A 14,824-nucleotide genomic window follows, 5' to 3' on the forward strand; every position below is an offset into this window, starting at 1 on the left:
CAAATAGTTCCTGCCACCAGAGTTCTGTGTCCCATCCCCTCCATTGGAAGTTTCCCTATTCTTTACCCCTCTAGGAGTATGGACCAAAATTCTTTATGGGGTGCAGGAAGTAGAAGGTCTTACTGCTATAATTACTTCTCAGCTGTACATGGACTATGCAGGTGGATCCACATTCCCAGCCTGTTTCTATCTTTCCCTAGTGGGGTAGGGCTCTGGAGAGGGAGGTTCCAGGACACATTGCTGAGGTCATCTGCCCAGGGAAGTCAGGATGGAATCATAGTAGCATCTGCAACTTGGTGGTTGAAAACTGGTAAGATATAAAGCAGGACAAAATGTTTAATAAATAGGAACCTAAAGATAGGAATAAAGCAAATTAAATTAGAGGGTTTCAGGAGTCAGGCGGTAGAGCAGTGGGTTAAGCACAAGGACCAGCATAAGGATCCCGGTTTGAGCCCCGGATTTCCCACCTGCAGGGGGGTCGCTTCACAGGCGGTAAAGCAGGCCTGCAGGTGTCTATCTTTCTCTCCCCCTCTCTGTCTTCCCCTCCTCTCGTCATTTCTCTCTGTTCTAACAATGATGATATCAATAACAATAACTACAACAGCAATAAAAAAAAAACAAGGGCAACAAAAAGGGAAATAAATATTAAAAAAACTAAAAAAAAATTTAGAGTGTTTTGTGTGGGAAGAAGCTAGGAAGTCTGTTTTATGTATGTTGCAAGGGACCCATGACTTGAGTAATTTTTGCTTGAACCTGATAACTAACATGTAGGTGCAGTAAAAGTATTGTCTGAGAAGTGGTGTTAGAGTTGAGAATAGAACTAGAAAGCTGGATTAGGGCAGAGAGTAGCTTCCAAATATGAGGAAAGTGTATAAATTCCATGAACTGTAAACCTCATCAATCTGAGCCTATATATATATATATATATATATATATATATATATACATATATATATATATATATATATTCATTCATATTTATCACAGAAGCCTGTGTAAACTCTGAGTCCCTGTTTGTCTGAGCTCGCTGTCCATGGTCACAGCTGGGAACATTTTGGCTGTATTCATTTCAGGACCAGTCTTCCTCTAGTAGCAGAGTAGGCTGATCTAGTTTTCCTTGGAAAGCGGGGAAGTCCCTATCCTGGATATGTTTTTTTAACTGAATTTCTTTGCCTTTATGAAAACTCCCAACTTCTAGCTCTGCTCACACTTCCCCCACCCCCTTGTGTTCTTTTGCTTCTGATTCTTGGCCCTTATATTGTACTTCAGGGAAGTTTGCAAGTGAAACTTCAGCTTGTTTCCTGCTTCAGTTATATTTCATTGAGAAGGGTGTCAGAACACTGTGTCTTCCAACTAATGAAAAGGTCACCATAAACAAGTATCTTCAATGGCTTATTGTCTGTGAGCAAGAGGGAGATGTGGTGAGAGTAGAAGCTGGACAGGAGCTAATAGCCATGATTTACAGAGGAAGGGTGAATTCTCAGTGTCTCATTTCACTCAAGTATAGAACAATGTTAAGTGACATTAGCATCAGGCCTAGCAAAGGTACCCCAAGTGGGCACATAGCAGCAGGGTGCCTGAGCATCTTGGGGAATATATCTGTGGTTCCATGTACCCAATGTGGCATTGCAATGTCAGGGAGGTTAGGTCTCACACAGACATATGGGGAAACTCGCTTTATCTTCCTCTGCTCCATTTAAAGTCACCTCATAGTGTCTGCTTGCTAACCTTTTCTCTCAGAGGTGACATAATGGGCTGGATAATGAAAAGATAATCTGTGGGGGATCAGGCGGTGGTACACTCAGTTAAGTGCACAGAGTACAAAGCTCAAGGACCTGCAAAAGGATCTGGGTTTGAGCCCCTGCTCCCATCTGCAGGGGGTTCACCTCAAAAGTGGTGAAGCAGGTCTGCAGGTGTCTGTCTTTCTCCCTCCCTCTCTATCACCCCTCCCCTCTCTATTTCTCTTTGTCCTATCTAATAAAATGGAAAAAATGGCCACCAGGAGCAGTGGATTCGTAGTGCTGGCATCTAGTCCCAGAGATAACTCTGGAGGGAAAAAAATGGAGGAAGGAAGGAAGGAAGGAAGGAAGGAAGGAAGGAAGGAAGGAAGGAAGGAAGGGAAAAAGAGAGACAAAGAGAAAGGAAGGAAGGAGGGAGAGTTGGAAGGAAGGAAGGAAAGAAGGAAGGAAGGAAGGAAGGAAGGAAGGAAGGAAGGAAGGAAAGAAAGAAGGAAGGAAGAAAGAAGGCATATTTATTGGACTGAGGTTAGAACCCTTAACCCAATCATCTGACTTCTCTACACATCAGTTACAACAGAAGCAGGGCCAGGGGAGATAGCCTAATGGTTATACAAAGGGCTTTCATTCCTGAGTCCTCAGGTTTAATCCTGGCACTGCCATACACCAGATCTGAGCAGTTCTCTGGTTACAGTTTTAAAAAGCAGACACTTGGTGGTGGCTCACCCACTTGAATGCTCATGTCCCTGTGCTCACAAGCCTAGGATGAAGCCCCTGGTCCCCACATGCAGCAGGGAAGCTTCACAAGCAGTGGAGCTGTGCTGCAGGTATCTCTCTGTCTCTCTCCCTCCTTGCCTTCACCTTCCCTCTCAATTCCTGTCTGTTTTTATCCAAAATAAATAAAATAGAAGACAGGCAAATCCACTTTTCCAATAATCTTTACTGAAGTGCAAGGTGTTGCAATTCAGTGCCCCAGAGAGGGAGGTTAAGAACACACATTTCAAACCTGCAAGGATGCAGGTTCAAGCCCCTAGTCCCCACCTTTAGGAGAGAAGCTTCACAAGCGATGAAAGACTGCAGGTGTCTCTCGGTTTCTCTCCCTCTCTATCTCCCCCACCCCTCTCAATTGCTCTGTCTCTATCCAATAATAAATAAAATTAAAAAAAATAATAGAGTAAATATTTAAAAAGAAAGAAAGAAAAAGAAGCAACAGTGAAACAGAATACCCAGACCCACACCAGTGCTCATACAACCCTATAATATAGTGGATGCCGTGGGATTCTTTCTCTGGACACACTTTGCCCACATAAATCAAGGTGCATATATGACCTAAACATCAGCCTGATTTTCATATTTACATGACCTGTGATGAGGGCTGCAGGGTGGATGAGCTAAAGGTCAGGTGTTAGTACTGACTAGACGGGGCAGCTGGAATAATGGAGGTTCTGTGGCATGTCAGCAAGGTAATTTTGACATGTTTAGGGTTGAGTTGACCTTCCAGCTCCATTTAAACAACAGCTCTCCCTTCCCAAGGCTGGAGTTCACTTTTCCCGTTTCAATGTGTGTGCATGTGCGCCTGTGCACTGTTCCAAACTGAGGAGTTAATCTGTACTTTTCCACAAGACAGTGGAAAGTAGCTTTATATTGCTTCCTGTAACAGAATTTGCTTAATGCAGGTTTTTTTCATAATTCACTTGTTGCAATTGTATGTATTCTGGATTAATCAATATGTAATAGCAGTTCCACATCCCCCCCCCGCCAGAATGCTGACAGTTTTTAAAGAAAACATTAAAACCAATTAGAGAATTTGAGAGAAATTTTATTTTTTTAATATAAAAATGGAAATATTGACAAGAGGATCTTTTAAACTTTATTTATTTTAATATTTATTTTGATATAACAAAGAGAAAGAAAGCGGGAGAGCTAGAGAGGGAGAGACAGACACCTGCATCCCTGCTTCACCACTGATGAAGCTTCGCCCCTGCAAATGGGAACCAGGGGCTTGAATCCAGTTCCTTGTATGTGGTGACATGTATTGATTCTTGAAGAGATAAGTAAATAAATAAATAACAGAAATGACTCGGATCCAAATGACAACACATGCCCAAGATGAATACTTTCACTTTAAGATTAAAAATCAGATTTTGTCCAAGACCCTCTATGCAGAAGGTAATGTTAGAAGAGGTACTACAAATATACTTCGGGTCATAACATTGGTCCTTTAAGAAAATTATGTGTCTTTTAAAGATGAATATGTTACTTTTCTTAAGTATATATTTAAGTTTTTGTTCATTTATTTTTTTAAAAAAGTCTCCTATTTGGTAGTTTTAACCACAAATGTTTACTCTAGACCTGGTGATAAATTGATAAATTTTACAGATTGTTACAGAACACATTCCTTTTCTCTCTCTCTCTCTCCTTTTGTTTTCCTTTTGATTATTTGTGATGAATAGTGCTTTACAAGATTGTAAGATTACAAGGTATAGTCATACATCACACACATATACAAACACAGTTCTGCTTAGCGATCTTGCTACTGAGTTATGTTTTATTCCTGCTTTTCATCTAGAATGACTAAGAGAAATGAAAAAACATGATTTCTAAATCATTTAGTTTAGTTTAATTATAGGGAAAAATTGATTTAGTAAGGTGTTAGAACTGTTAGCTAGAATGAGGGTTGGAGATGAAGTACAGATTTCCTATCTGGATCATAGCCTATTCTGGCAAAACTGAGTCTTCCACTCAGAACTGGTTCTGCTGGCTGGGTCACACACACAGGCTGTCTACAAAGTGACACACCTACAGAAACTATCTCGAGTTGGACATTCTTCTCCCCTTAGGGACTATGCTGTCTGTAAGCTCATGGCAGGTGGACTGGAGTCCCCAAGTCCCTGAGAATGACTCAGCTGTCAAGCTAGGTGGGCAAGGCTCTCAATGCCCAACTGACAACACTTGGGAATTGATGAGAGCAGAGACAGGTTCCATCTATGAATGTTAGTATTTGTTCTCTTTCAAGCTTACCTCACTCTCAATTTGATATCTTCAAGTTCTGTCCAAGATGTGGCAAAGGAGCTGGCTTCTTCATTTTTTTTAAAACTATTTTTCTTTTCATCTTTAATGGGAAGCTAATGGTTTATGGTGCAGTTGTTGACACGTGGGTAAAATTTCTTTCTTTTTTTTTTTTCCATCAGTGATTTAATAATGAATAACAAGATTATAAGATAATGGGTACAATTCCATACAGTTCCTACTACAAGAGTTCCATATTCCATCCCCTTCATTGGAAGCTTCCCTATTCTTTATCCCTCTGGGAGTATAGACCAAAATTCTTTATGGGGTGCAGATGGTGGAAGGTCTGGTTTCTGTAGTTACTTCACCACTGTGCATGGGCATTGGCAGGTGGATCCATACCCCCAAACTGATTTTTTTAAATTTATTTATTGGGGGATTAATGTTTTACAGTCAACAGTAAATACAATAGTTTGTACATGCATAACATTTCTCAGTTTTCCAGATAACAATACAACCCCCACTAGGTCCTCTGTCATGCTTTTTGGATCTGTATTCTGCCCCCCACCCACCCCAGAGTCTTTTACTTTGGTGCAATGCACCAACTCCAGTTCAGGTTCTACTTGTGTTTTCTCTTCTGATCTTGTTTTACAATTTCTGCCTGAGAGTGAGATCATCCCATATTCATCCTTCTGTTTCTGACTTATTTCACTTAACATGATTTTTTCAAGGGCCCTTGTTGTTTTTTATTGTTGTTGTTATCAATGTCATCATCGTTAGATAGGACAGAGAGAAATGGAGAGAGGAGGGGAAGACAGACAGGGTTAGAGGAAGATAGACACACCTGCAGACCTGCTTCACCTCTTGTGAAGCGACTCCCCTGCAAGTGGGGAGCCGGGGGCTTGAACTGGATCCTTAGGCCAGTCCTTGCGCTTGGTGCCACCTGTGCTTAACCCGCTGTGCTACCGCCTGACTCCTTTCTCTGTCCTTATTTTTAAAGTTCCACCTATGAGTGAGATCACATGGTATTTAGTGTTCTCTTTTTGACATATCTCATTTAACATGATGTCTTCAAATTCTATCCAAGATGAGACAAAGGAGACAACTTCATCATTTTTAACAGCTGAGTAAGATTCCATTGTGCATATATACTACAATTTTCCTAGCCATTTATCTGTTGTTGGACATCTGGGTTGCTTCCAAATTTTGTCTCTTACACATTGTGCTGCTATGAACATAACTGTGCATAGGTCTCTTTGTTTCCTTTGGATAAATCCCCAGGACAGAAATTGCCAGGTCATAGGTCAGGTCCATTTCTAGACTTCTGATGAGTCTCTAAATTGTTTTCCCCAGGGGCTGAACTGATTTACATTCCAACCAGCCATAAAGAAGAGTTTCTTTTCCCTCCCCAGAAGTAGGGCTATATTGTAGGATAAATTGCTTTTCCATATAAAATTTGGATTCTTCTCTTTTCTCACTATATGAGTCAACCCTCTCTCTTCCAAGTGCTGCCTTCTTGCCTTGACTCACTTCACCTTGCCTGTCTCTTCTCCTCTCCCCTCTCCTCCCCTCCTCCTTTCCCTTTCTCCTCTCCTCTCCTCTCCTCTCCTCTCCTCACTTTCCCCCTTTTCTATGGTCAACAACATTATATTTTATTACCACTTATCAGTCTTAAATACTCTGACTATAGATTGTGGCACAGAGGATTTAAAAAATAGATTTTTTGCCACTTTAGTAAAGTAGGTTCTTTTATCTCCATCTCAGTCTCTCCCTTTTTAATTTTTAAAACAATCTAAGAAGTTGTATCTGAGTGGAAATGAAATGTATGGACTCCAGTGTACCCTGTTTTCATGTACTTGTTGTAAATCCTCTCACAGTAGTTGGCAAGGACACAGTCAGTGGATGGACAGTCACGGTAGCAGGGCATATACAGTGACCTCTCCTGTCTCTGAACCCAGACCTCCTTCCCCAGTGCTGTGCCTTCACAGCACAAGCAAAGACTGAGGAGCCAGGTCTAGATTTTAGCTCCATCAACTGCTGATAGAGAGGAAAAAGTCATCCGTCCTCCTTATCCCAGTTTAATCACTTAAAAGACACACTGGTGGGACCAGCAGTCCTTTGATCTTAGCCTGTGAAAAAAATCTTCTCTTCCACTTCCTTGTCTCTTTGGGAGAAACAAAAATAAGGTTAAGTTAATTGAAAGACTGATTTATATTTCAGTACTGAGCCATAATGAATCCATCATTCCCCCCACAAATGTATTATTTCATTCTTCTTTTGCTCTCCCTTTGACCATTTCTTGTTAGAATAAAATAATTAGTCTGTTTTCACTAGGTCCCTACTATGTACATGACACTTTAGAAAAATCGTGTTTTGGGTAGTCTAAATTTATCCTGAATCCCAAGGGGGATGTTTCTACATTGGTTGAGCTCTTTTTCTGCTGATCTCCAGTATGTGGCACCTGAGGAAAGAGAAGCCAGGTGAACCCTGATTCCTCAGGGTAAAGGGAGAAACCCAGGAGTGGGCATCTACTTGAGAACCCTGTAGCTTCACAACTGAATTCACTTTCTCAGACACCAGCCTCCTTCCTGCCAAATATCTGGTCTACAGTGAAATGTGGTTCATAGGTACAACTTAGTCAGAAAGTGTTATGTCCCAATTCTTTGCTTACCTACCTTTTGATTTTCAGCAGGTCATGGTAAGGAAGAACAGGGACCATTACAGGGCACCTTCTATGATCTCCAAAGGAAAGAAAGAGCTGGGGTGGACTCACAGGGGGTCTTAGTAGGCCAGCATACACCCTGCCAAGCAAAGCAAATGTCATTTTTATGTGTTTGCTTGGGCGTGGTGTGGAGGAAGGGAGCTTTTAAAAGGGAAAGGTAAACGTTTGCTGGAGACTTTGGTACTGAACTTAAACAAAGCTGTGCCTTTGTTCCAGTTTCATAAGATAATGGGCGGCAGGAGAACTTACAAAGGCTTTCATTCATGTGCAGAAGGGATAATCTTTGGGAGGCATCTGACTGAGGATATTGATGATTTGATCTTTTGTTTAGAACATGAAGTATCTGTGGGTTCTGGCCTGAATTTGGCTTAGAGCTCTGTAACTTACTGATATTAATTATTGGATGTCTACAGAAAATTAAATGATAGGCTTGAGCTTCAGAGATTGACTGTGGTTGTGTGTGTGTGTGTGTGTGTGTGTGTCTGTGCACACACATATGTCCATGCATCTATGTTCAGAAATAACCATATATCAACACTTGGACAGGACATTTTTTATTTACTTTGTTTCAATTTTTATTATTTATTGGTGATTTGATAATGATTAATGAAACTGTAAGATAAGAGGGGTACAATTCCATACAGTTCTCATGACCAGAGTTCCATATCCCATCTCCTCCATTGTAAGATTCCCTATTTTTTATCCCTCTTTGAGGATATGAACCAAAATTCTTTATGGGGTGCAGAAGGTGCTGGCTTCTGTAATTGCTTCTCTGATGGACATGGGCATTGGCAGGTGGAGCCACACCCCCAGCCTGTTTCTATCTTTCCCTAGTAGGATAAGGCTCTGGGGAGATGAAATTCTGGGAAACACTGATGAGGTTGTCTGTCCAGGGAAGTCAGGATGGAATCACAGAAGCATCTTGGTGGCTGAAGGGCAGTGAGATATAAAGCAGGACAAATAGTTTAATAAACAGTAACTCAAAGGTAAGAAAAGTATTATCCGGGAAGATGGTGTCAGAGTTGAGAATAGAACTAGAAATCTATATTAGAGCAGAGTAGCTCCCAAATATGAGGAAAGTATATCAATGCCATTAACTATAAACCCCATCGATCTGACCTAGGGCTCATATCTATTCATATTTTACACAGGAGCCTGTGTAACCTCTGCATCCCTGTCAATCTGAGCCTGCAGTCTGTGGTCACAGCTGAGAACATTCTAGGCTGCTCTTATTTCAGGACCAGTCTTCCTCAAGTGGCAGAGTAGGCTGACCCAGTCTCCCTTCAGAGAGTGTGGCAGCCCAGGGAGGGATTTTTAAAAAAGAGTTAGAGGTTATATTGATAATGAAAGACAAGTGAGTTGGCTGGTCAGCCTTAGAGCTGAGACTAAATGTGGGTTTTCTGACTCCCTAGCCCTATTCTAGGGCTTTGTACAGATAAATTCAGTCATACGCTCAGCAAATGCTTCCTGAGCAACTATTCTCAGGTACCATGTTAGGTCCCAGTCATATAAAATTAATAAGAAATGATCTCAGGAGTCGGGCGGTAGCACAGCGGGTTAAGCGCAGGTGGTGCAAAGCACAAGGACCAGCGTAAGGATCCCAGTTCAAGCCCCCGACTCCCCACCTGCAGGGGGTCGCTTCACAGGAGGTGAAGCAGGTCTGCAGGTATCTATATTCCCCTCCCCTTCTCTGTCTTCCCTCCTGTCTCCATTTCTCTCTATCCTATCCAACAGAAACAACATCAATAACAACAACAATAATAACTACAACAATAATACAAGGGAATAAATAAATAAATATTTTTTAAAAGAAACTATCTCATATTTCATACTTCATGAATAAATTAGGAAAACTGTATTTGTAAACTAATAGGTTTCTGTCCTGAAATGCAAGAAGGGATAGTGTCATTTAGTTTGCTTCTTGATTTCTATCCCCTAGGCCAAGATGAGGGAAATTAATAAAGCTATCAGAAGGGGTAGTTTTAGTGTACTGAGGAGTTTGTCTTTTACCTGAGTAAATATATGCATGTTTGAAAAATAAGTATTTCCTGGTATACTTAAGAAACGTGTTTTTTTTTTCAGCTGTCTTATTTTAAAGAGTAAGTATGGCAGCAAAAGGTTTTGTAGATTTTTTTTCTTTTCTTTTCCTTTTTTAATTTTTTATAATTTTTATTTATAAAATGGAAACACCAACAAGACTATAGGATAAGAGGGGTACAATTCCCACCACAATTCCCACCACCAGGGAAGAGAGTAGCTCCCAAATACGGGAAACATGTATAAATATTGTTAACTATAAACCCCCTTGATTTTATCTGGGACCCATATTCAGCATAGGGGCCTATGTAACCTCTGCATTCCTGTAGGTCTGAACTTGCATTCTTTTTTAAAAAAATTTTATTTAATTTTTAATTAAATAAATTTAATTTTTAAATTTTTTAATTTAATTTTTTAACTAGAGCACTGTTCAGCTCTAGCTTATAGTGGTGCGGGGAATTGAACCTGGGACTTTGGAGCCTCAGGCATGAGAGTCTGTTTGTATAACCATTATGCTATCTACCCTCCGTCCGTGAGCTTGAATTCTGTGGTCATGACTAGGAACATTCCAGGTTGCACCAATTTTAGGACCCAGTGTAATAGGAAGTATGTGAAGAGGGTATCTAGGTCTAAGTAGAAACTATTTCATTAGGTACTTTATGGTGTCTTTTTATGTCGTTCTACTTGCTTGCTGCATTTATTGACTCACTGCAGACTATTGTGCACTTTTGCTTTCAGGTATATATTTTGCCCTAATTTATGGATATATATGAACATATGCCCTATCTCATGGGACCTGGTCTATATCTAGGTTTTGAGGCTTTGTTAGGAAGTGAACCACCTGGAATTAAAGAGTCCTATGAGCTAGGAAAGGTCTCACCTGAGTAATGAAGCTAAAGGGCTGACATTCCATGCCTAACATCTCTGGACACAGTCCAAAGTGAAGCATGCTTAGGAGGTACTTGGTTGCATTGATTAGGTTGGGATCAGCAGATGCAGTATCAGTCTGCATGACTTGAGAGAAGCATGCAGGAAAGTGCCCCACCCTAGAAGTGCCAAGACTGGGAGAGATATGGGCATTATAGAGAAAGCAGAAGGTTCCTGGTTTTATAGATTTTTAATTATAAATTGTATAGTGTGTATTCATGCTCAGTATATTTTTATAGGAAACTATTCAGATATTCTTCAGCTATCCTCTTAAATTTACTGAATTTTTTTATTTCATGTTTAAGAATTACACATTCTGGGAGTCGGGTGATAGTGTACTGGGTTAAGCGCAGGTGGCACAAAGCGCAAAGACTGGCATAAGGATCCCGGTTCGAGCCCCCGGCTCCCCACTTGCAGGGGAGTCAATTCACAAGCGATGAAGCAGGTCTGCAGGTGTTTATCTTTCCCTCCCCCTCTCTGTCTTCCCCTCCTCTCTCCATTTCTCTCTGTCCTCTTCAACAACAACGACATTAGTGACAACAACAATAATAACTACAATAAAACAAGGGCAACAAAAAGGAATTAATAATTTTTTAAAAAAAAAAGAATTACACATTCTTTTTAGTCCTTTTGATGCTGACTCTTGCACATTTTTCCTTTCTTTACCCTTAGATTTTCATCACTGTGAATTGCCTGAGCACAGACTTCTCCTCCCAGAAAGGAGTGAAGGGACTTCCTCTGATGGTTCAGATTGACACGTACAGTTACAATAACCGCAGCAATAAGCCTATCCACAGAGCTTATTGCCAGATCAAGGTCTTCTGTGACAAGGTGAGTAAAGGTGATGATTATTCATACAAATGTCATTTGTTGTTTTCAAACTGGTTTTGGGTTTATAGGGTCTGGTCTCAAGTTGGGGAGGGAATAGATCTAGGGTTTATGTGGAGTCTAAGTGAACTTTAAGTTCTATTGCATTTTACTTGTTTGATGATTATAATAGAGATTATAATAAAGGTTGCCAGAGAGACATTAATTGTCCTTTTGTTGATATATGTATACTTTTTCCAGTGTATCTCTTGGCCAGTTATATACAGTATTTCTTATAAATATTATCACAGTAGGGGGTAACATTAATGCTGTTTCTGTTTGAAGGTATTAGGGAATTATCTCTTTCTTTCATGTAGTTAATTGAATAGATAAAGTGATTGAGGGAAGTGAAGTAGGGGCTAAGAGAGGAGGGTGGCTAGGCCTAAGTAGTAAATATTTGATTAGATACTTTATGGTGTCTCCTTTAGGTCTTTCTACTTGCTTTCAATGTAGCTATTTTCTAAAGGATTAAAAGTACAATAAAATCTTTACTTCACCACTCCTTAAGTATGTATCATAAAAGGCAGAAGCTATAAAGACTTAGGGAAGGGGTGTTTATCTAGACACCTGTCTATCTGGACAGCATCATAGATACCTGAGTGTAGATAAATTTCTCTGCCACAAGGGAAGAGGGAAGGGAGGGAGAGGGAGAGGGAGAGGGAGAGGGAGAGGGAGAGAGAGAGAAGAGGAAAATGACACTGTTGGAACATCATTATTTGGGGCATGAGAAATAATAATAAAAATTAAAAAAACATGAGTTAGCCAAAGCTAACATGGATGAATGTACAAAGAGAGAAGATTATCAGAATCTCAAAGGCCAAAGAAGGAAAGAGATAAAAGATGATGGTCTTCGAACCCCGGCTCCCCACCTGCAGGGGAGTCGCTTCACAGGCGGTGAAGCAGGTCTGCAGGTGTCTGTCTTTCTCTCCTCCTCTCTGTCTTCCCCTCCTCTCTCCATTTCTCTCTGTCCTATCCAACAACAACAACAACAATAATAACTACAACAATAAAACAACAAGGGTAACAAAAAGGGAATAAATAAATAAAATTTAAAAAAAAAGATGATGGTCAACTCTTATGTAGCAAGGAATCTGTCAAAAGAAGCCACTGAATAAGCCAGCTTACAAAGGAATAAGGGAGCAAAAAAGAAGTCAAACAGTAGTCTGGTTGAATGGCTACCATGTCTAGGGATGTACACAGAAATATTAAAGTAGAATAAAAAAATCCCACCTGTATATGCAGTCATATTCTGCCAAGTTTCTTCATGCTCCTTCCCCACTTCTATTACTATAGTTTGTTTTTTTTTTAAACAGGGGGGTTGGGGGGCTGTGGTGGCACACCTGGTTGAGAGCACATGTTACAGTGCTCAAGGACCTGGGTTCAAGCTCCCACTCCCCACCTGCAGGGGGGAATCTTTGCAAGTGGTGAAGCAGGACTGTAAGTATCTCTCTGTCTGTCCCTCTTTATCTTCCCCTTCCCTCTCAATTTCTGGTTGTATCTATCCAATAAATAAAGAGACTAACATTTTTTTTTAAAAAAGAATTAACAAAAAAGACCCATAACGATGAGCAAAGGAAATGTTTACAGGGAACTAATACTCAACTTTAAGGCTTTTTTGTGATAAGAAGTGATATTAACAAGCCAATGATACCAGGCCTGGGTGGTAAGGCACCTGGTTGAATGTACCACACTGCAGTGCACAAGGACTCAGGTTTGAGCTCCATCCTCCCAACTGCAGGGGGAAAGCTTCATGAGTGGTGAAGTGGAGCTGGAGGTGTCTCTCAGTCTCTCCCCTTCTTTGTCTCCCCTCTCTTGATTTCTGACTGTCTATCCAATAAATAAATAAAAATTTTTAAAAAGCCAATGGTCCCTCTTTTATCATGATGAAAGTTGTTTAACTAGCTTCATGGGGACAGGGAATACAAATGGGTCCTTCTGTCTGGTTCAACATAAACTATCATAAGATATCAAACATAAGATATCAACATAAGATATCAAAAAAGGGAAACCCTGGGATAAGTGGAATCATTTGCAGGTGAGAAACATAGCACAGACTATTGAATGAGGGATCTCAGCTTCAGATCCCAGACCTGAATCTTTGGAAAGGAGGGGAATGTGGCTTCCTGCTCTCTCTCCTCCGTTTCACTTCATCTCCCTTAACTCATGTGCATACAGTATTTTCATGTGTTCTCCTAACCTGTCTGGTATTGGATTTGTTTTTCCATATCAGGGAGCAGAAAGAAAAATCCGGGATGAAGAAAGGAAGCAGAACCGGAAGAAAGGGAAAGGCCAGGCCTCCCAAACCCAGTGTAATAACTGTGAGTGTCACTGTGAAGGGGGTGGGCCCTGCGTGGAGGCTCACAGGGCAAGGGCTCAGGGAAGAGTGAGCTGGAAGGTAGAATGATGTCCAGACAAGGGCTGACAGGCTTTCCCTAACAGTGGAGATGGACTCAAGTGCCAGTAGGATGGCCAACGGTTAAACTGGGGCATGTGTGATCAGAGAGTATTGGAGCAAAGGGGAGCTTTGTTGTGTGGTGGAGCTCAACATTCTGCTTCTCTGGCCAGTTCATCTGGAGAGGTAGCTGTGCTTGCCCCAAGGCTGAGCTCTTCCTGTTGGCTGGGGGTGTTGGAGCTGGGAGTAGAGAGTGGGCAGGGTCAGTAGCTTTTTTTAATAATAGTTTTTTTCCCCCCTGTGTCTTCAGTCTCTCTCTTGGATATTTCTCTCTCTTTTTTTTCTTTATTGAAAGGATTAATGGTCTACAGTCAACAGTACATGTGTAACATTTCTCAGTTTTCCACATAACATTCTGACCCCCACCTAGGTCCTCCTCTGCCATTATATTCCAGGACCTGAGTACTCCCCCTAGAGCCCTTTACTTTGGTACAATCCACCATCTTTTTTAAAAAATTTTTTAAATTATCTTTATTTATTTGATAGAGACAGTCAGAAATTGAGAGGGAAGGGGGAGATAGAGAGGGAAAGAGACAGAGAGACACTTGCAGTCCTGCTTCACCATTTGTGAAGCCTTCCCCCAGCAGGTGGAGACGAGGAGCTTGAACCTGGGTTCTTGCACTCAACCAGGCACATCCCCACCTGGCTCCTTGGGGGAGCAGCTTTGAAATGTGCTCACAAACATGGCACTTGGAAAAGCTTCTGAGGAGAAGATCATGACTTGTAACTTGCTAAAATGAGTGCTTCACAGTTGAGAGTTAGTTCCTGCGGCTGCACCATCTTCTCACGTGTGGGTTTTGTGATCACCTTCAGCCTCTGATGGGAAGCTGGCGGCCGTCCCTTTACAGAAGAAGAGTGACATCACCTACTTCAAAATAATGCCTGATCTGCACTCCCAGCCCGTCCTCTTCATACCTGACGTCCACTTTGCAAACCTGCAGAGGACAGGACAGGTACGGCCCACCAGCTAGCAAACCAGCAGAGACAGAATCATTTCCAGCAGTATTGATTTCACATAAAATCCACATTCCAGGCATTCCCTATAAAGGACTATGTGTGTGTGTGTGTGTGTGT

At 41.2% G+C, this 14,824-nt stretch overlaps 1 protein-coding gene across 3 annotated transcripts in view; it reads left to right on the plus strand.

Moving 5' to 3' along the window:
- GRHL2 (grainyhead like transcription factor 2) overlaps positions 1 to 14,824 on the plus strand; it is a 175,318-nt gene that overhangs the window by 133,401 nt on the left and 27,093 nt on the right. For all 3 annotated transcript variants that reach the window (XM_060196313.1, XM_060196323.1, XM_060196319.1), the window contains exons 9-11: positions 11,104 to 11,262; positions 13,529 to 13,616; positions 14,564 to 14,703. In XM_060196313.1, coding sequence (XP_060052296.1) covers positions 11,104 to 11,262; positions 13,529 to 13,616; positions 14,564 to 14,703 — 387 coding nt within the window. The remainder of the gene's footprint in view (positions 1 to 11,103; positions 11,263 to 13,528; positions 13,617 to 14,563; positions 14,704 to 14,824) is intronic.

This window comes from Erinaceus europaeus, chromosome 1 (assembly GCF_950295315.1).
Source record: "Erinaceus europaeus chromosome 1, mEriEur2.1, whole genome shotgun sequence".
NCBI classification, from domain to species: domain Eukaryota; kingdom Metazoa; phylum Chordata; class Mammalia; order Eulipotyphla; family Erinaceidae; genus Erinaceus; species Erinaceus europaeus.